Raw genomic sequence first — 23,644 nt, forward strand, 5'->3', positions numbered from 1 at the left:
TCAATGCACAGTGGGATTACGTAGCAGAACCAGGATTCAAAATCACAGAATCATAGAATTTGAGAACTGGACATGACCTTCATGGCCATCCAATTCAATACTTCCACTCTAGTTCCACTATAGTATACCTGACAAGACCTCATCCACTCTCTCAACTTGGAGAATTCTAATGAGTATGAATTCACTCTTTCTAGAGATGAATCATTCCGTTTTTGCACAGTTTTACTTTGGAATTTTTTTTGCAAACTTTAATCCTGAATTATCCTCTTTGCAAGTTCTTTGGTTCCTGTTTTCCTCCTCCATATGAACATCCTTGAGTCAACTCTCAAGTCTTCTTCCAAAGTCTTCTCTTCTTCAAGTGAAAAATACCAGTTCTTCCAAACAAATCTTCATATGATATAAATATGAGACCTTTCCCCTTCCCCTTCCTGAATTCCAACTCTTTTAACCAAGGAAACAGATATTTTGCAATGATAAAGTGAAGTACTGAACTTAACTACAACAGAAATATAAAAGAAGACACCATCCAAAGAAAGAATGGATAAATAGAAGGATATATAGAATGATTTTACAGATATAAACATAGTTGTGTCTAATCATACCTATCATTAGGGTGGGTCAGGGGAGAGAAGAAAAAAGAAAGAAATTTACATAATGATTTTATATTTAAAAAGAATAGAAAGTTGTACCCTATAGATTTGCAGTTTCATGTACAATCAATTTTGTTACACTCTGTTATGGAAATGCTTATTTTAGTCCATAAATTAAAAATAATAATTTTAGAAAATAAGGATCATATTCTCTAACTTTTCCCTTTTTCTTAGGGATCAGCTTTGAACTCCTTGGAAAGAGACTCTGCAAGAATAATAAGTAATTCCCAAAAGTTGATTATTGGAGGATAGGGACTAGTTCTTTTCTTCCTCTTTGGGGGAATAGACAAGAGAAATGAGTTTCATTTGTAAGTGGGAGAGAATTGAGAGAAGACATTAAAAGTGGACCTGCTTTAGAGTAAGAGTTGTTAACAACCCTTGGGACAGTTTACTAAGGAAGGTTGTAAAAAATCTCTTTTCTTTAAAGGTCTTTCACAATAAAGCACATTTTCATAGCAGCACTTTTTGTAGTAGCCAAGAGCTGAAAATAGAGATCAAAGTAGGGCTGGGGATTAGGGTAGAGTAGAGGTGCAGTGGGAGGGAGCCAATCCATTGGGAATGGCTAAACAAGCTGTGGCATAGAACTGTAATGTGTAGTACAGAATGATAAATATGAGGATTTCAGAGAAACACTGTATGTCTTGAATGAACAGAAGAAATATGCAAAAGCCAAAGAATATACCTAAGGACTGCAACATTCTAAAAGACCACTGAAAGTAAGTCAGAAGACGCTCAGGTTCAAATTCTGTGTAGGCAATAACTTTATTGTGATTTTATGTATTCCCCAAAGCAAAGGGGAGGGACAGCTGAATATTGGAGTGAATGGAGTCCCTAGAATCAGGAGTATCTGAGCTCAAACCCATTCTCAGATACTCCAGTATCTCTGCCAAGATGACCTCAAATGAGGTCTCACAGAGTCTCTGAATGAAATGACTGAACAACAACGAAAGTTAAGTGATTTACAATTTAGATAAAGACTAATCTAAGTTACCTCTGAGTGCCAACTCTAAAATTCCGTAATCTTGTTTGTATAACCCTTCATTTCTTTGGATCTCACTTACCTCATCTGTAAAAATAAGAGATTGTCCTTTAAAGCCTAATTCCAATTTCACCTCCTCCTGGAAATCGTGTATGACCTTCCTCATGCCACTCCCCAGAGACAGGAATGACCTCTTTCCTAGGTCCTCCTACATTATACATTCTGTTGTAGATCTATTACACCCTAATTCATTTGAGCAGAGATGTCTTCAAACTCTTTTGATTATATGCCTCTATCATAAAAGATCTTTATACATATACTCCAAAATATTTGTGATTTTATAAATTATATTCATATACTATCAAGCAAGCTATCAAAGGCAACACAAGATGACTGTCTCAACAGGAGACAAACTATTCAGGTTCCATATACCCGCTCCAGGAAAGATCTGAAACTCATACTACAAATAATGGCCAAGATAGCCAATAAAAATTACAGTAAATGATTCTTCCACTCTAGAACTTCATGAAAAGTTAGCCAGAAATACACATATTCAAGAAAGAAAGCCTTCCAGAAAAGTCAATGAGAGCACAAATAACTCTAAAGCATCTTTAATCAGAGATACACAAAGAGGATGCCAACAGGAATGACATTCCAGAGGCAGTGAGAGTGAAAGATTTCCCTGAGAAAGAGCTAGGGAGACCACAAAACTCTGGGAATGGGAGTGGGTGGAGAGTTGGAAAGCCCCAAAAGGAAGACCTTGAAAACCTTTGGGAATGGTAACAGCAAGAGCCTCCCTGCAGAGCTCAGAATAAGACAGCTTAAAAGAGGCCAAGGAATGTAAGGTCTCTAGCATTCTGTCCTGAGATGTCAGAGAAGCCTCAAGATCCAGCAGTCTGGTTGTTGGTAGCATGTTGGTAGGTAGAGGTCAGTATAGGAACTGAAGCAGACTGGGGTGAAAGCAAGCATAGTCAAGCACTTTTACCCCAAACACAGAAAGATTTAGACTTGGCCTGAGGCACAAAGGCCCAGCTCAAAAACTTAAAGTGGAGATATGACTAAACCAAAGAACACTATTATTAAAAATTGTTATAGATTTAGAAATTCCCAGAAAGATGGAGAGGGTAATCATTTAACTGCAAATAGTGATTTAAAGGAAATGAAAGATCATTTTTAAAAATCAAAGCAAAGGTTTGGAGGAAATAATTTGAAAGAGAATTAAGTAGCTTAGAAGAGAAAGTGGAAAATTTTACCCAAGTAACAGGATCCTTGATGAAGAAACTACTAGAAGAAATCAAATAGAAATATATCAAATATTCCACGAGACAGCAAGAAATATGAGAACAAAACCAAAAGACTGAAAAAAATGGAAGATGTAAAACTGATAAATGCTGACAAAAATTCCTGTCTAAATGGTTCCTTACATGGCACTGATAGAGTGTCCAGATTTCACAGGCATATAGCAATGAGATGAGCATAATGGTTATAGAACTTCAGTTTGGTAGTCAGTCTAATACCTCTTCTCTCCCACACTTTCAGAGCCTCCCAAATACTGAGCTAGCTCTGGCAATGCAAGTGTCAATCTCATTATCAATGTGTACATCCCTGGAAAGGACACTGCCAAGGTAAATGAACTTGTCCACAATACTAGAAACTTGGTTCCACATATAGATAGTGTGGTTCTGGTTGATGGAGCACCAGTGCTTTCTTGGTGTTAATTGTTAGGTCAAAATGAGCACAAGTAGCAGAGAATCCATCCATACTTTGTTGCATCTCAGCTACAGAGTCATCTGCAAACAGAAGAACATGCTCCAACACTCCCTCCACTTTGGTCTAGGCTTATAGCCTTTTCAAGTTAAAGAATTTGCCATCAGTGTGGTAGCTGACTTTGAGGTCCTACTTCTTCCCATTGAAGGCATTTGATAACATGACTTGAAAAACCATGCTTTTGGAGCAAAGTTATATACTTGTTTTATTCTATTGGTGACTGAGAAATCTCGAGAGCATTGCCCACTATTCTGAACACAGGCAAGCATGCTGATTTAAAGTGACATTCAATACTGCTGAACTTCTCTGGGCAACCAAATTCTGACATAATTTTTCCATAACCCTCATGACTGACAGTATCAAAGGCCTGGGTCAGATCTACAAATGTTGTATATAGATCTCTGCTCTGTTCCTGGCAATTTTCCTGGAGTTGTTGAGCAGCAAACACCATATCCACTGTTCCTCTACCCTTTCTGATGCCACACTGGCTCTCAGGAAGGTGACCAACTTCCAGGTCAAGTATCAACCTATTGAGAAGAACTCTGACAAGAATCTTACCAGTAATAACCAAAAAAATACCACTATGATTGTCAAAGGACAATCTATTCCCTTTACATTTATAGAGATGGCATCCTTGAATACTTGGGGGATAACCTCTTCAAACCACATAATCTGAAAAATTTTAGTCAGATTTTGGATGAGCAATGGATCTCCCACCTTGTAAATCTCAGTTGGAATAGAATCAGCACCAGGTACTTTGCCACTTGAAAGGAGACTAATGGCATTCAAAACTACTTCTTCAATTGGAACTTCAGCTAGGGACTGATTGACTTCAACTTGAGGTAAGTGGTCAAAGGCTTCTGAATTAATTGATGATGGTCTATTAAAAACATTATGGAAGTGTTCAGCCCATCTCTCTAGGATCAAGTCCCTATTGTTAATCAATGTGGATCCATCAGCACTGAGTAGTTGAGATGCACCATAGTCTTTGGCCCATAAGTAGCCTTCAGGTCATCATAAAGCATTTTGTTTGTTACTATCTGCATAAAATTGACCTTCATCTGCCTTCTTACTGAGCCAGGAGTCCTGCATCTTTCTAAACTTCCCTTGGACTTTACATTTAATGGAATTAAATGCTGCCTTCTTAGAAATGGATGAACTATCCTGCTGGCAAACGTTGTGGAGTTCTTGTTTTTCATTTAGCAGCTTCAGTATTTCCCCCATCATTTTCATCAAACTAGTCTTGGTGTTTGTGAGTGTTCTGGCCCAGATGAGCAAATGCAGTGTTATACACCAGATCTATGAAAGCTACCCACTCATTTTCTGCTTGACAGAATCAACTGGGTGTTGGCCCAGCAAACTGTTCCCACTCAGAGAGACACTCTAATCTCTTGACATTAATTTTTCTAGTATTCATTTTGCCTTGGGACCACTGCTTTGGTTAAATATGAATATTTAGCTTAGAAAGAATGAGTGTGTGATCAGTCCCAGTACTCTGCACCACACATTCCCTTTGTCATTCTCACTTCCTGTCTGTCTCCTCTCTTATAATCATAGTCTAAAAGATGTCAGTGTTTGTTATGGGGACACATCCAGGAAGATTCCTTGCATTTAGGTAAATGGAAGACTGTTTGTGATGAGAAGGTCATGAGATGTTCAAGTCTTCAGCAGATGCACCTTCAGGAGGTGACCATTACTATAGCTGTTTCCAGCTCCATTCCTCTCAAGGACTCCCTGCCATGTCCAGTAATCTGAACCTACTCTAGCATTAAAGTCACCCAGAATTGCTGACTCTTTTGGTACATTGATGATAAGGGACTCCAAGTCTTCATAAAAATTTTTTAACTTTGTTCCACTTTCTATCTTTTAGCTTCCTTAGCTTTATTCAAGTCTTAATTAAAGTCTTATCTTCTCCAAGAAGCCTTTCCTCAACTTGATTAATTTTGAATATATCTTGTATATACATAATTTATCTGTTGTCTCCTCCATTAGACTGTGAGCTCCTTGAGGAGCTTATTTGTTGCCTTTCTATATATCCTCAATATTTAGCACACAATAGCACTTTATAAATGCTTGTGAATGACTTTAATTGTCTTTCACTATAAATGAGAGATCTTGAAATACAATAATCTAAAGCACCAAAGTTATGGGTATACAACTAAGAATAACAACCTAAAAAAATGAAGAGAAATCCCACAGATGAAAAGATGGACCTTTAAGGGAAAGAAGAAGTTTATGTATTTCTGGTGAAAAGACCAGAGCTGACACTATTTGACAAAAACTGCTGGAAACTCTGGAAAATAGTATGGGAAAAACTAGGAATAGTCTTAGATTTCACACCCTAAAATAAAGTCAGCATGGGTACAGGATTTAGAATCAAAATTGAGAAAACAAGAAATACTCTATCAGATCTATGGAGAAAGGAGAAATTTATGACCAAATGAGATAGAGAACCTTACAAATTGCAAAATGAATGATTCTGACTATATTAAATTGAAAAGATTTTGTACAAATAAAACAAATGCCAAGATTAGAAGGAATGCAGAATGCTAGGAAATAATTTTCACAACTAGTGTTTCTGATGAAGGACTCATTTCTAAAATATAGAAAGAATTGAGTCAAATATATAAGATTATAAGTCATTCTCCAATTTATAAATGGTCAAAGGATATGAACAATCAGTTTTCAGATAAAGAAATTAAAGGGGCAGCTAGGTGGCATAGTGGATAAAGCACCGGCCCTGGAGTCAAATCCGGTCTCAGACACTTAATAATTACCTAGCTGTGTGGCCTTGGGCAAGCCACTTAACCCCATTTGCCTTGCAAAAAAAAAAACCTAAAAAAAAGAAATTAAAGATATTAATAGTCAAATAAATAGCCAAATAGTCTAAATTACTATTGATTAGAGAAATGCAAATCAGAACATCTTTGAGATACCACCTCATACCAATCAGATTGCCTAAAATTACGATCAAGGAAAATGATCAGTGATGAAAAGGATGAATGTAGGAGTTGCAAACCGAGCCAACCATTCTGGAAAGCAAGTTGGAAATATGCCCAAAGGGCAATAAAATTGTGCAAACTCTTTGATCCAGCAATACCACTATTAGGTCTATATCCCAAAGAGATCATTAAAAAACATTAAAAACATTTTTAAAAAGTCTCACATTTTCAAAAATATTTATAGCAGCTCTTTTTGTAGTGGCAAAGAATTGGAAATTGAGGGGATACCCATCAATTGGGGAATGGTTGACCAAGTTATGATATATGAATGTGATGGAACACTATTGTTCTGTGAGTGGATAGATTTTAGAGAAGCAAGGAAAGATTTGCATGAACTGATCTTGAGTGAAATGAGCAGAACCAAGAGCACATTATACACAATCAGGTAGTGGGTAGCATTTTAATCACTGAACCACTATAATCATGGTTAGTCATTGTGTTCTAAAGAGTTATTAAGTCGGAGGCAGAGCCAAGATGGCAACAAGAACGGATCATGTCTTAGGCGCTCTCTCATAAAACTTATAAGCTAAGGACTCTAACTAAAATTTTGAGAGACAGAACCAACAGAGGGACCCAATGAGGCAGTTCTCCTACTCAAGGTAACATGGAAAAGAGCAGAAAGGCTCTATTGCCTGGGGTTGGAGGGGAGGCCCACCAGAGGGGGGGCTCACCAGAGCGAAAGAACTTCAGCCTCCCGGAGGCAGCCCCAGAGCACTGGGAGCTGTGTCTCACAGCAGCAGAAGAGTTTCCTGAGCTACTACCCAAGGAGCACCAGGCACAAATTGGGGGAACAGCCCGGGGACCTCTGCCAGAGCGAGCATGTGAAGTCCAGTCCTCAGGGCACACAGCAAGTAGCATTTCCAGCGCAGCTGAGTTCCAGAAAACAGAAGCAGGCAGAGCCAGTAAGCAGGAGCCCCCAGGGCATGAGCCCATTGCACCTAGGTAGGGGAGTGAAGAGAGAGACTGCCAAGCTCTGTCCCTGGAACAGGACTCTGTGGTTCTGACCACATTCAGATCCTGATCCCAGTCTAGGCCCCCCCCATAGAACAACAGAGCCCCCCCCCCACCTCAGCCCCATGGCAGAAGGGGGCACATATGGTCATTCACAGACCAGGAGGGAGGACAGAGCCTCACACACTGAGACCCTTGTGGGAGTGTCCCAAAAGCTCAGGAAGCACCCCCAAAACCGGGCTCAGGCTGGTAAAATGAGCAAGCAGAGAAACAAGAGGAACACCATTGAGAAATATTTTGCATATGAGCCCAAGAAGGATCAAAATACTCAGTCTGAAGATGAGGAAGCACAAGTTCCTATATCTAAAGACTCCAAGAAAAACAGAAATTGGGCTCAGGCTATGACAGAGCTCAAAAAAGACTTTGAAAATCAAATGAGGGGGTTAGAAGAAAAACTGGGAAAAGAAATGAGAGAGATGCAGGAAAAACATGAAAATGAAGTCAGCAGCCTAGTCAAGGAAATCAAAAAAAAATGCTGAAGAAAATAGCATGCTAAAAACCAGCTTAGGTCAAATTGGATAAAACAGTTCAAAATATTATTGAGGAAAAGAATGCTTTAAAAAGCAAAATTGGCCAGATGGAAAAAGAGATAAGAAAGCTCTCTGAGGGAAACAAATCCTTCAGACAAAGAATAGAACTCAGAGAGATTGATGAATTTATGAGAAACTAGGACTCAATACTTCGAAAACCAAAAAAATGAAAAATTCGAAGAAAATGTGAAACATCTCATTGAAAAAACAACTGATATGGAAAACAGATTTAGGAAAGATAATTTAAAAATTATTGGAATAACTGAAAGTCATGATCAGGAAAAGAGCCTTGACATCATTTTCAAAGAATTACTACAGGAAAATTGCCCTGATATTCTACAAACAGAGGGCAAAATAGAAATGGAGAGAATCCACCCATCCCCCCGAGAAAGAGATCCCAAAAAACCAACCCCTAGGAATATTATAGCCAAATTCTAGAACTCCCAAGCCAAAGAGAAAATATTACAAGCAGCCAGAAGGACCCAGTTCAAATATCGTGGAGCTGCAGTCAGGATCACATAGGACTTAACAGCAACTACACTGGAAGCTCGTAGGACTTGGAATATAATATACCGGAACACAAAAGAGCTTAGAATGCAGCCAAGGATCAACTACCCAGCAAGGCTGAATGTCCTCTTCCAGGGAAAAAGATGGACTTTCAAATGTTCCTTTTGGAATGGCCAGAGATGAACAGAAGTTTTGATCTTCAAATACAGGACTCAGGTGAAGCATGGAGATTGGAGGAGGGGGGGAAATATGAGGGACTTAATGAGGATGAATTGCATGTATTCCTGCATAGAAAAATGACACTGATAATACTCATATTAACCTTCTCAGTTAATAGAATAGGTAGAGAGAGCTTTTATAGCTGAAGGACAGGAGAAAGCTGAATTTGAAGATAAAATATGGTGTAAAAATGGAGACAATAGAAAAAAAGGGAAATGTAATGGAAGAAAGAAAAAGGAGAGGGGGGGGATAGGCCAAGATATTTCATATAATAAGATTTTTCTTTATTACAATGAGCTATTGCAATGATATGGAAGGGGGGAAGGCAAGGGGGAATGAGGGAATCTTTGCTCTCATCAGAGGTGGTTAGGAGAGGAAACAGCATATATACTCAATGGGGTTTAGGCACCTGGAGTAAGAAGGAGAGAGGGGGAACAGGAGGAAGGGGGGGATGTGAGTGATGGAGGAGAGGATGGACCATGGGGGAGAGTGGTCAGATATACCACATTTTCTTTTTCTACTCCTTGCAAGGGGCTGGGATTGGATGGCCTGTCTGGGACCATAGGGCCAGGTGGATGTTGGGCCTAAGGGGTGGTAGGGGGGCTCAGGGCCTCTTGGCCCCAGGGCCAGGGATCTGTCTGCTGTGCCACTCAGCTACCCTACAGCAGACTCAGAGTGAAAGGAGAGAGAAAATATAGTACATGGTAGTGGAGAAATACAAAAAGAGGGAGTTGCTATCAGTAATGGCAATGGTGGAAAAATATGGAAGTAATGTTGGTGATGGACTTATCATAAAGAATGTGATCCACCCACAACAGAGTTGTTGGTGTTGGAACAAAGACTCAAGAACATTTTTTATTAATATTATTTTTTTTGGGGGGGTGCAGGGCAAATGGGGCTGGGTGGCCTGCCTGTGGCCACATAGCAGGGTGATCGTTGGGTGTCTGAGGCTGGATTTGGACCTGGGTGCTCCTGGCTCAAGGGCCAATGCTCTGTCCGCCACCCAACCACCCCTACCATTATTACTACATTATTTTATTTTGGGTCTTTTTTCTTTTCTTTTTTTTTTTGTTTTTTTGCAGGGCAGTGGGGTTCAAGTGGCTTGCAGGTCACACGTCTGGGTGAATGTTGGGTGTACGGGGCCAGATGTGGGCTCGGGTGCTCATGGCTCCAGGGCTGGTGCTCCATCCATTGCACCACTTGGCCATACCTACAATTATTACTATTATTGTTTTTAATTTTAATTTTTTTTCTCTCCCCTTTACTTTATCACTCAAGTGAGTCTATATTTATGGGGGGAGGGAGTATTTTGTTTGCTCTTAAACAAGAATATTTTATTAATATATAAAAAAATTTTTGCACAAAATGAGAATAAATATTAAATTTAAAAAAGTGTTCTTAAGTCTTTCAAAATTGTTTGCCTTTATACTGTTTTTATTGTATAAATTGCCCACTACTCTGTTAATGTCATTCAGCACCACTTCAGACAAGTCTTCTGAAGTTTCTCCAAATGCATCTATTTCTCAGTTTCTTACAGTAAAGTAATATTACAGTATATTCATGTACCATAATTTATTCACCCATGACCCAGTTGATGAGCAGCCTCTCTGTTTCCAGTTCATTGACATCCAAAAAAGAGCTACTATAAATATTTTTGTACACATATCTTTGATCTCTTCTTTTGATCTTCTTGGGATATAAACCTAATGCTAGTCAAATGGGGCAAATAGCACACACAGCTCATTTATTCTTTTAGAATAGTTGTAAAATACTATTTAGAATGATTAGATCAGTTTAGAGTTTCACCAGCAGTGCTTTATTTATGTGCTTTTCCCTCAGGCCTTTCAACATTTATCATTTACCTTTTCTGTCATATTTGCTAACCTGAAGGGTGTGTGGTGGAGCCCGAAAGTTACTTTATCTGATTTGGGGAATTTTTCCATTTGGTTAATAATAACTTGGATTTTTTTCCCCTTAGAAAACTACATATTCACATCCTTTGGTCATTTGTTAACTGGGGAATAGATTTTGTTCTTACAATTTTGAATAAATTCTTTTTGTATATTGAAAATGAAACTTATCAAAGAAACTTACAGAATTTTAATTTGTTGCAAGGATTTTTAAATTTTATTTTTTTTATTTGGAATATGGGGACTTCAGGGGAAGAGGGACACAATAATGATGGGGGGAAATGCCATAACTTTTTTTTAAAAAAGCACAGAAGAGAAGTTCAGAAGGAAGCACAGACAAGAAGAATAGCTTTGAAAATAAATGTCAAATTTATTATGTACTGATTAATATGGAAATATGTTAAACAATTATACATGTACAACCAAAATCAAATTGCTCACTGCCATGGCAGGGGGAGAGGGAGAAGGAAAGGGAAGATGGTAGAAAAATGTGAACTCAAAAACTTGCAAAAGGATGAATGTTGAAGACGATATTTAACACATTAGGAAAAATGAAATAAAAGCTTTGTTGGAAAAAAATTTATTTTGTACTTACTTATTTTAAAAGTAAGCAATAGGGGACAGATAGGTGGTACAGTAGATTGAGCATTGCCCTGGAGTCAAGAGGACCGGAGTTCAAATCCAGTCTCAGAAAGCTATGTGACCCTAGGCAATTGCCTCCCCCCAAAAAGTAAGCCAATAAATGGAGATCATATGTGGAGATAACTAGAGAATGAGGTAAGGGGCTGGATTCAAGCAAGATAAGGAAAAGACTCACCCTTCTGGGACAGAGCCCAGGGAAAGACCAGGGGTTCAATCCAATTGGCCAGTTGTGATAAAGGCCAGTGTAGAGATTACATGATCTGGAGATGCTCTGAGAATGAAATAAAAGCTTTGATCCTTGCAACATAAGATCATAGCCCCTAAGAGCTGAATCCAAGTCTCCAGGGGAGAGTAGGTAGGAATGAAGTACAGAGAGGAGGCAATATGGTCCAGAGATACTTTTATGAGAGCAACATGATTGACTATGCTTCATTTTTTTAAAACAATTTTGGTTTCATACTTTGCAATGCAACAATTTTAAGATCAGGTTCTAAGTTTAGTTTAAATGGTTGGTTCTTATAATTGAAAAGATAGCTTATATAAAATACTACATGGAAGTAGTAAATCATTGATTGTACTTAGTAAATTAAATCAAGAAACACATGTTACAATCCCATCCACCAATTATAGAAAAAGTTTTTGATGAAAATGGACTAGTAAACTTCTTCCCTAATATCAATCAATTGTTCTTGAAAACTATTTGGTAGATATGGCAAATCACACTGAAGTTATTTAGAAGATTTTTAAACAGGTTAGAAAATTTCAGTTTCCAAGTTTTCTAAATGTGAAACTTTGACACAAATTCTTCTGGCAACAAGATTACATGAGGATGGAAATGCTTCAAAACATCAATTTTCAAAATGCTTTCTTCAAAGAAAATGTCTTTTGAAAAGGAGTTACTTGGGGGCAGCTAGGTGGCACAGTGGATAGAGCACCAGCCTTGGAGTCAGGAGTACCTGAGTTCAAATCTGGCCTCAGACACTTAATAATTACCTAGCTGTGTGACCTTGGGCAAGCCACTTAACCCCAATGCCTTGCAAAAACCAAAAAAAAAAAAAACCTTTAAAAAAAAGAAAAGGAGTTTTCTCACTTATTTAAAAAGTCACCTTTATCTTGAAAAAAACACATTTTGTCTTTGTGTGTGTGTGTGTGTGTGTGTGTGTGTGTGTGTGTGTGTGTGTTTAATATCTGTTAGGTAGAATACTATTAACATTCATTTGTATTCACAGAAAAGGTCAGTAAATTTGAGACCCTCATCTTTTTATAAAAGGAAAATACACAATTCATCTTTAAGTATGGCAACTTTTGAAGGAATTTTTAAAGTAACTTGAGCAGTTTGAGAGGGTTAATTTGGCAAAACTTAATAATATAATTCATGGAATGGACATGGGTTATTGGCTCTTGACAAAGTTTTGGAAGAACATGGACAGGAATGATAGGCATGTATGGGTTGCAATATGGATCACTAGAAAGAACTTCTGATTCCACAAGTTTCAGATCCATTTCAACGAACTTTTGTTAATTTTTTTTTTAATGCACTTAATCTTGGGACCAGATAATGATATGTTGCAATACACCAAAAATGAATGAATTAAGGCATCACTCTCAAATCTTCTGTTATATAGAATTCTTGCTCTCTTCTCAGGAATTTTCTCTGTGTGTGTATGTATGTATATATATATATATATATGTATATATGTATGTGTATGTGTGCACACACACATATACTCATCAGACATGCAGTCCCATAAAGTCTCTTCTTATCAGAAAGGTGGGGAACTTGGTTTTTCCTCTGGAAAGAAGAAACACAGGAGGCAGAAATCACTGGGATGGAGGAAGACTGGAAACTTTAGAGTCCTATAGAAAGTAGTGGGGTGAGGGAGGGAGAGTAGAAAAGGACACTGAAATCACTGACCAGCCAATTTCAGGGGAAATGCAGCGTAATCCATAAGAACTTGGAGGTTTATTTGCCTCCCCCATCCATTTAAAGAACAAACATCCTGGACAGAATCATGAAGTTTCCTTGACTGCTGCTGCTGCTCCAAGGACCTGGTAAATCTGTCTCCTTCTCTACTTTCCCCCTTACATCTGTCATTGCTCCAGGATGAACTGGCATCACCAGCTGAAGTTTTCTATACTTTATTTAAACTTTGCTTAATTGTTGCATGCACTTTATAATTTTTTTTCTCCAGATAAAGATAAGCAGGCTTTTGTTGTATTTTTTTAGTGTTTGTTCTATAGGGGTGGACCAGGCACATGAGAAAAGACAAAAGTCTTGGCCAATTGGCCCAAGACTTGACCATGTCTGAATTAAAGTTTTCTTTCCTCTCCTCCTCCTCCTCTTCCTCCTCCTCCTCCTCCTCCTCCTCTTCTTCTTCTTCTCCTTCTCCTTCTCCTCCTCCTTTTTCTCCTTCTTCTCCTTCTTCCTCCTCCTCCTCCTTCCTTCTTCTTCCTCCTCCTCCTCTTCTTCTTCTTCTTCTTCTTCTTCTTCTTCTTCTTTTCTCTCTCTGTGCCTTTCTGTCTCTCTGTCTCTCTTTCTCTTCCCTACCCTTCCTCCCCACCTTTCTCCTCCTTTCTCCTCCTTTCACAGCAGATTCTAAAAAAGTTTATATCCATCTCTATCATACCTTTCTTTTTTAAAATTTTAATTTTTTCTATTTGCATATTTATAACTTACACATTTTTCTACCATCCTCCCTACCCTCCCCCCTACCCTTGGTGGCAAACAATCTGATAAAAATTGTACAAGTTACACTTATATTTAACATATTTACATATTTGTCATTTGTGTAAGAGGAATTAGAACTAAAAGAAAAGAAAGAAAACCCATGAGATAGGAAGGAAAGACAAAGAGAAGTGTTTAAAAAAATGAACAAAGTATGCATTCAGATTCTGTGGTATGTTTGTTTCTCCCTCTGGAAATGGATGGCATTGTCCATAGCAGGTCTCCCTGAGTTTTTCTAGCTCTCTAAACTGTTGATCCATCAGAGTTGATTAACTCACAATATTGTTAATGTATAAAATGTTCTCTTGATTCTGGCTTCCTTTGCTCAGCATCAACTCATGTAATTCTTCCATGCTTCTCTAAAGTCAGACCCCTCATGCTTCCTTCTAGAATACTAGTACACCATAACATTCATGTACCATTAACTTGTTCAGTCATTCTCAAATGATGGGCATCCCCTCAATTTCCAATTCTTTGCTACAAAAAAGCTGCTATAAATATTTTGAGCATGTGGAACTTTTTTTATGATTTCTTTTGGATATAGACCTAGTTTTGGTATTGCTGGGTCAAAGGGTATGATCAGTTTTAATTGCTCTGTTTGGACATGGTTCCAGATCTACCATTCCTTCCTACACTAAAACCAATGACCCAACTTATTAGAGATAGAAAAGCATCCAAAGAATAGTTAAATGTTGCAAGAAAATATTCAAGTTCAAGGTAATTATTTCAAAATCCCCTGTAAAGACTAAATGCAGGAAACATGTTATTACTACAAAGGAATCTGGCAGACAACATCCTAAATTAAATGAGGGTAAGAGCCAAAGGGCAGATCCAAGAACTTTCTTCAAAGACTTGCTCCTCTCTTCTGTTCATTTAAATATACCCCGTGGCTTGAAGAAATGCAAAGTCCACAAGCCCAGGAAAACCATCCTGTCATTCTATCTTCCAAGTGGATGAGAGGAATCAAGCCCCATCCCTTCTCCTGCCATGTGAGACTTGCCTATTAAGATGCTCACAGTAACAGATGATGTCTTGTGACCTTAATAACAGCTGGGGCTGCCAATGTTCCCCTGGGTCCTGTCTTTGCAGAGAATTTAGAAACAGTTACCTTTCACTTAAATATTTTCTTGAAACATTTAACCGTTCATTAGGTGCTTTTTGATCTCAAATAAGGTACACAGAGGAAGAAATCTGGGCACTGGGTTTCCTCTAGGCAATTAAGGTTGAAAATTTCCCAACTCAAGTCCAAATATTAGTTCTTCTACCTCAGTTGATCAGAGAACAGTGAACTTGAATGTTAACATAATTGTTCTATTCTCTATCTTAAAAAAAAACCTGCATGTTTATCTTTATTCACATCAAGGCAAAGGACACAAAATAATTAAAAACCAATCAATCCTAACACAGGGTTGTCCCAAAAATCTTTGCACTGCTTTAAGCTTTATATAATAAAAATGTTATATAATAACTTTGGGGGCAATACTTTTAAGATTTACAGAGCACTTTTCCTACAATAGCTTGTGTAAATCAAATAATAGGAGTAGTATTATTCCCATTTAGAGCTGAAATGAACCTTGGAGATTTAATCTAACCCTGTTCAGATCCATGTGTAAAAAAAATGACAATAATATTTGCAGTACTGACCTCATAAGAAGTTTGTTCCCATGAAAGTGTTTTGCAAACCTTAAAGCTAAAGGAATGATGATGCTGCCAAATTAGAGAGAGCAAACTTGACCTCAAAGAAAAGATAAAAGATATGCATTCAAGATGACTTTGCTCCTTTGCAGAGTTGAAAAGGGGAGGAGAGAGAAAACATTTTTGATGCACTTTTGCCCAAATTTGCTGATTTTTCCCTCTTCTTCCTCTTTAAAATACTAGTACTTTTAATTAATAGTACTTTTAAAAAAAATAGGCCCTCTGAGAGGAAAAGGAGAGAAGGATATAATATTGATTTAATTACAAAAACTGTCAATTAAAATTATTTTTAAAATTCATATGAATATGACTGTAATAGATAGATGAAGGAACTGAACTCCAAGAGTTGGAGAAACTTCCCTAAGGTCACAAAGACAATAAATTACAAATTGGAACTTGAGTCCTTTGCTTTTCTTCCAATCCCTCTTCCTAAATATATCTTTATCTAAAGCCTTTTGGAAATGCTATAAAACTCTGATAACAGTAAAAATCAACACTGACTACCACATAGGTTTTGTGTCACAGAAGGTCTTTTGTTTTGCCATAGTGTAGTTAAATGAGATGGTGCTTCCAAAGATAATCTGGAAATTGGAGTTTTTGGTGGTGGTGGGGTTTCTTTTTGAAATCCAAAAACTATTTTCTTAGAAATATTTTTTTTAGTTTTTTGTTATTTTATTCTGAACTTAAAAAACAGTGTTTCCATAACATAGTAGAATGGAAAAAAATGCACATGAAACAGCAAATCAATTATGTACAAATAGGATATATATTAAATATTCAGGTTATTATGTAACTTTCTTTTTTATAAATGATAAAATAAAATGATAAGAATAGCTTTTGTTGTTGATCAAATTTCACAGCCAGACCACCAAAAAAAATTTCATCCAGAATGTAACAAATTCAGGGGACTAGATTAAGATGGCAGTACCATTTCACAAGTGCTTTGGTTTATTCTTTGTGTTTATATCCTCCTTACTTAGTCCAGTGCCTGGTACCATAATAATACTTAATAAATGCTTGTTGATTGATTAATTTGGTGTGTACCTTTTTTAAAAATATCTTTGATCTTAAAATGAAAAATATCATTAAAATTCATCTCTGGTGTTGCTTTAATAATTTTATGGAAAAAAATATTTGGATCGACATCTCTCACCCTATATCAAGATACTGTCGAAATGGGTACAGAATGGAGAGGACTCTGTGACAAAAAAAATAAATTATAGAAAACATCATAAATTGTAAAATGGATAATTTTGATTACATTAAATTTAAAAGGTTTTGTACAAACAAAACCAATGCAACCAAGATTAAAATGAATACAGAAAGCTGGGAAACAATTTTATAGCTAGTACTTCTGATAAAGGACTCATTTCTAAAATATAGAGAACTGAGTAAAATTTATAAGATTATAAGTCATTTGCCAATTAAAAAAATAGCCAAAGTTTTCAGTTTTCAGATGAAAAAATTAAATCTTATGAGAGATACTCTGAATCACTATTGATTAGAGAAATGCAAATTAAAACAACTCTGAGGTACCATCTTATACCTATCAGATTAACTAAAATGACAAAAAAGGAAAAATTATCAATGTTGGAAAGGATGTGGGGAAAAAAACCACTCAGACATTGTTAATGGAGTTGTGAACTGATCTAAACTTTCTGGAAAGTAATTTGAAACCATGCCCAAAGGGCAATAAAATTGTATATACCCTTTGATCCAGCAATACCACTGCCAGGTCTGTATGCTAAAGAGATCATAAAAACAGGTGAAAGATCTATGTGTAAAAAAATATTCCTAGCAGCTCTTTTTATAGTGGGAAAGAATGGAAATTGAGGGGATGCCCACCAATTGGGGAATGGTAACAAATTATGGCATATGAGTGTGATGGAGAACTATTATTCTGTTAGAACATGAGCAGTCAGGTGGTGTTAGAAAAATGTAGAACTTGAAAACTTGGAAAAGGATGAATGCTGAATCTTTGTGTGTAATTAGAATAAATAAAATAAAATAACAAAATGGTACTGACCTAATTCTTTGAGTATCTTAGATGTTTATTTTGCTATTCCTAAACAAGTATGTTTATATATGAAAACATGTATGTATGCACACACACATGCCCACATCCTTCCTCATTTGTCCAATTACTTTGAGCTCTAATCTTTGCTTCTATAATCCTCAACCCCTATGATAGAGAATGGCCAAGAGTAGCTTTGAAGTTAAATTTCAGGACATTTATACATTCTGCTCTCAGCAATTCTTATCTATGCTCTCTTAAATATTTGCTTTCATGTATAAGACTCAACATAATAAAAGCAGAGCTTTGTATTAGAACCTTGAAATTTCTTAGGCTAAGAAATTGTTTTTCCCAGTAGACACTGGGATATTGCTTCCCCTGTTTTCAAATTTGAGTTTGAAGGTGGAACACCAAAGCAGACTATCTCATTGATGGTCCACAATATAGACCATCTCAGTATTCTCAAGAACATGTCTCTGTATCTTTACATGGAAAATATCCCACCTTAACTCTAGAAGGGTCAAATTTTAAGACTACCTATCTTAAAGGACCAAGCTGTATCATTTGATAGTAGGCATTTTTAATTCATAAGGAAAAGAAAATAGAGATAGGATGAAAATTTTTATTTCAAAGTAAAATTAAAATAAAGCTGTTTCAATTGGCATAGCTAGTCCATCTGATATTAATTATGGTGGGTGAAGGATGAGAAGAGGAAAAGAGAAAAAAAGGTTGTCATGTCATATTTGTGTCAAATCCTATATTAAGGCAATGAGGCATGGGGGAACAAAATAATGAATCTGAAGTCTGAGGAAATGGGTTCAAAATCTCAGTTCTGCCACTTATTACAAATGCTTAGTGATTTTATTTTGAGTAAATCATTAAACATCTCTGAGTTTCAGATTTTTCCCCATGTAAAATGAGGAAATATGATAAAAACAATTTCTGAGGTACCTATTAACTCTAAATCTATCTTTGATTCATACTTTGTTTCCTCTTTATTTTATATTTTTAAAATAATGGTATAATATTCATCCTAAGATCTGCAAGAACAAGAGTTGACTGAGATAGAGGATGGAGAAAATACCAAACAAATTAGTGACTTCTGTGTTCTGACAATTGTAGGAAACCTCTAATTAGTTACTATTTAGCCCAAATTGTAGCATCATTGAGAATCATTCAAAACCAAATCAAGCTGCTGAGCTGCAGAGAATTAGGAAAACACAATATACAAAGACCATAAATGTGTAACTGAAAAAAAGAACAATAAAACAAACTGATTAACTATGTAATTATTAAAAACCATCTTGGTCTCAAGTAAAATTGAAGGAAAGTCACCTTCCTCCTTTACTTGAAGAGATGAGGAATCACCTTCCTCCTTTCCACTCTCAAAGCCACCATCTAATTTTAGACTTCTGTTCGGGACTCTCATCCACTCTCCCTATCTCAAGTCTTTCTTCACCCTAATCCATCCTCCAACCAGATCTCAAAGCGATTTTCTTAAAGCACAGGTCTGATCATGACACTTGGTAAACCCAAATGCTCCCTGTTATGTCTGGGAGCAAATAAAAATGCCTCTTTGGTATTAACATCTCTTCACAACATTCTTTCCTCCTACATTTCCCCCTTTTCTTACATGGCACTCCTTTTCACAAACTATGTGATCCAGTACCCATTATCATTGTGGTATACACACATCATGCACTCTTCCTTCCATCTCCATACTCTGGCTAGCTCCCAGCTCTTCACAGATGGCTCTTGGAATTTGGTTTCTTTCAACTATCAACTCAAGTACTGCCTTCCACCTGAAGCCATTCATGGTCTCCCCAATAGCTTAGTGTCCTTCCTTCCAAGTTACATTACGTTCATTTTATTTATATCCTATATGGACTTAGACATGTACAGGTTATCTCTCTTGTCAGGAATGTAAGCATCTTGAAGACAGGGATTGGTCCCATTTGTTTGGTTGGTTGTAATTCCATCCCCAGCACTTAGTACAGGGCTTAACTTGCTATAGGTTATTAATAAATGCTTATTATTGATTGATTATGATACTATTTCCAGCCCTTCCATAGAGTCCTTATTTGTCAACGTCTCTTCTAAAATGTAGTCCCTATGATATTGTATGCCACAACTATGATTGGGTCAAGGAAAAGTACACTGGGCTGTTTATATATACATATATACATACACATCCATATATATATATGTATATATATATATATATATAGAGAGAGAGAGAGAGAGAGAGAGAGATTTTGTGTGTGTGTGTGTGTGTGTGTGTGTGTGTGTGTATGTGTGCTAGCTAGTTGACACTCAACTTTTCTGAGGCCAAGCTGGGTCTTCATAATTGCATAGCTAATCAACTTGCTTTATTCTTTTTCAATTACACATTTATAATCTTCACTTATTTTGTCTTCCTGATTTCCCCTGAGTCTCTGCAGTTAACTAGGTAGTAGTGGTAATGGTAGTGGAAATAGCAGCAGCAGTCATAGTAGTAGTAATAGTAGTAGTAATAGTAGTTTTAGTAGTAGTGGTGGTGGTGGTGGTGGTGATAGTAGTAAGTGGTGGTGGTAGAAGAAGAAGAAGTAGTAGTAATAGTAGTAGTAGTAATAGTAATAGTAGGAGTAGGAGTAAGTAGTAGGGTAATGGTGATAGTAGTGATGGTGTTGGTCATAAGTGGTGGGGGTGGTAGTTAGTAATAGTAGTAGTAGTAGTAGTAGTAGTAGTAGTAGTAGTAGTAGTAGTAGTAGTAGTAGAACCAGAACCAGCAGCAGTAGCCATAGTAATAACAGTAGCAGCAGTAGTGATAGTAATGGTGGTGGTGCTACTACTAGTTAGTAGTAGTAGTAGTAGTAGTAGTAGTAGTAGTAGTAGTAGTAGTAGTAGTAGTAGTAGTAGTAGTAGTAGTAGTAGTGGTGGTGGTGGTGGTATCAGTCACTGGGCGCTGCCTCTTTGAAGACTAATTGGAAATTTATTGTTATTATTATTATTATTATCAAAAAACATTCAATGCAATTCAATTCCTTCACAACTTCCCTTTTTCCAACATATTTTTACTGTTAAAGAGAAGAAGGGTAGTTCAATGAGAAGATTGCTGCTTGGACAATTGTGACTGCTTCTTAGAGCTCAGAGCATTCTTGGCCCTGTTCCCGGGAAAGCTATTTTGCTATCAGCACCAGGATCCCACCTCAGAACGGGTCCAAGGTGATTAGCTGGGCTAATAGCCATGTTAAATCTAATAGGATTATACTCTTCTGGTGCCTAGACTAGATTTGCTGTCCAAAAGTAAAGCTTTCAGAAGGTTTCACATTCTATTACCTAATTCTGATTGGTATCAGAGAGAGCTACAATCTTAGCAATAAATGAAAAATAATGGTACAGAAGATTCAAAAACCACTGGCTCTGTTGTCAAGAGAACCTCCATTCAAACTCCAATCCTGACACTTATTCTTATTACCTGTGCAACCTGGGGCAGGTTATTTAACCTCCCCAGGACCTCAGTTTACTAATCTATAAATTAAGGGGGTTAGAACAAATGACCTCTACAATCCTTTCAGGCACTAGAGCTAGGATTCTCTCTGAGCAATTCTCTTAACTCATTATGATCTGAAAAAAAGCACAGAAAAACATTAATTTCAAATGGACTAATGCCATGATATGTAAATATATGTATATATATAAATATATATATATAATATATTTATATATCATTCTATTATTTACAAAAGCCCTGTGGGGAAGCAGTCTAACTGTTGTTCCCTCCAAGAAGCAGAAACACTAAACTGTAACCACTAGGCACAACAGATGGTTAAAAGTTAAGGTAATAATTGGTTCCATAAAATGCAAAAAATCTTAACTTGAATTTTTAAGGGATTGGTCCTCCCAAGGCTTCACAGGTTGAGAATATGTTTTTGAGAGAAATAGCCCACTGGAGGGGAAAATGTGGAGAAAAATAAACCATCCATCTCATGCTCACAATTGGCAGAGATGGAGAGATAAAAAATAGAATATAAGGGAGTAGAAAACATGCAAATAAATATTGTATATGTGATGAGTAAATTCCATCAAATTTACTGTTCCTTTACTCAGCTCCCACTATGTTATGGGATTACCCAAGACTGAAATGCACTCTCATTATCTGGACCTCTCAGGACCCTAGATTCCTTCAAGGTTTAGTTCGTACATCACCCTCCTTATAGGATATCTTTCCCTATGCTGGTCCTATTTTGTTAGTCAGCTACACGCATTGCTTAATAAATCAACATGTTCGAAAGATCGAACCATTGTTTTCTTTGGTTATTTTGTCTTTTACCCACCAGGAGCCACTCCAATAATTATACTGAAACTTATTGGTTTACATCCTATTCCCTCCATAAAACATAAATTCCAGGAAGGCAGGTTTTAAGTCCCTCTAAGGATCACCTTCTGTATGAAGTCTTTCCTGTGCTCACAGTTATTAATGTCTTCCCCTAATATTTCTGTATTTTTGTCCATTTTTAAATTTGTACATGTTTTTTCTCTCAGTTGAATGCAGAAATCTGTGAGAACAGGAAATTTTTCTTTCTTTTGTTTTTGTATCTGTTAATATTTAATAATAGTTATTGAATAATTATTGAAGTAAATTGAATAGCTGTCAGCTTTAAAAGAAAAGGGGACATATTGACTGCTTCTTCTTCCTCCTTGTTGTCTTTATGATATACAGATGAGGATTCAGGAGTCACCTTAACTGAATATTAATACAACCTTACTGACTAAATGGATAGTCCCCAAAAGAAATGTTCACATTTACCTTTATTTTTTTCAGGTTCTGGTTGTCTAGAGTTGTAGTATCCAGGGAGATAATGGATTTTGTTTATTAGGAACAATCTGGAAAAAGCAAGATGGAACAAAAGTTATGTCTTTTTTAATTATGAAGGATTAAGCATTTCAATATAACTGGGAGTTCAAATAACTTTTTAAAAATATTCTTCCATGTCTTCCCATTTTTTCCCCCAATAAATCAGGCTAAGTTGGACCTTCCCATTCACTCATTAATGACTTGGTTTTTTTCCTTCATTTGCCATGTGGGGTAATCTTATGAACATTGCATGAAGGACACAAACATTAAATTTATAATCATTTTCAATAGGATTTGTGAGTGCCTCTCTAGAGAGAAGTTTTCAAAATAAGATAAGTGCTCAGAATGAATCAGGAAAGATTATAGTAATTATGTTCGTCTCCCTGATCAACTTTTAAAAATGCATGTAAATCGTATTAGTCATAGAGTTCTGGGCTTCTGGAGGAAATGAGAATGCTAACAGGTATGGAATCTAATCCTTAGAAGATTTCCAGAGTTCATTCATTGAAGATTCTAGATCCTAGTCATCTCCATCAAAAATATGGACAATCAGGTAGATGAGTACTCAATAGTTATTGAACAGGGAGCCAGGTGTGAAATCTAGCAGGACAAACCATTCTCATTCTGTATAGGATAGAGCCATGCCTAGAAAGGATTATGTCTTGGAGAAGTCTTTCTATGCTATGGTGGACCAGTTTGGGCCAAAAATTTTTTTTTTAATTTTAAAAAGGAGGTGGTGGAGCCAAGATGGTGACAAGAGCAGATCATGTCTTCTAAACTAAGGACTTTAACTAAATTTTCGAGAGATAGAACCCACAGAGGGACCCAGTGAGGCAGTTCACCTACTCAAGGTAACCTGGAAAAGAGCAGAAAGGCTCTGCTCCCCGGGTTGGAGGGGTGGCCCGCCAGAGGGTTGGCCCGCCAGAGCCAAAGAACTTCAGCCTCCCGGAGGCAGCCCCAGGGCGCTGGGAGCCAGCTCACAGCAGCAGGGGAATTTCCTGAGTTACGCCCCAGGAAGCATCAGGCACAAATTGGGGGAACAGCCGGGGGACCTCTGCCAGAGTAAGCATGTGAAATCCAGCCTTCAGGGCACACAACGAGCAGCTTGGCCACTGCATTCCAGATCCAGGAAACATAAGCAGTCAGAGCCAGTAAG

At 37.1% G+C, this 23,644-nt stretch overlaps 1 protein-coding gene across 1 annotated transcript in view; it reads right to left on the reverse strand.

The window, feature by feature from the left end:
- Window positions 1-23,644, reverse strand: part of C3H4orf51 (chromosome 3 C4orf51 homolog) — a 79,458-nt gene that overhangs the window by 45,560 nt on the left and 10,254 nt on the right. Inside the window, exon 2 of the mRNA XM_074227436.1 lies at window positions 22,441-22,517. Within this exon, the coding sequence (XP_074083537.1) occupies window positions 22,441-22,517 (77 nt within the window). The remainder of the gene's footprint in view (window positions 1-22,440; window positions 22,518-23,644) is intronic.

The sequence above is a fragment of the Macrotis lagotis genome, chromosome 3, assembly GCF_037893015.1.
Source record: "Macrotis lagotis isolate mMagLag1 chromosome 3, bilby.v1.9.chrom.fasta, whole genome shotgun sequence".
Lineage (NCBI taxonomy): Eukaryota > Metazoa > Chordata > Mammalia > Peramelemorphia > Peramelidae > Macrotis > Macrotis lagotis.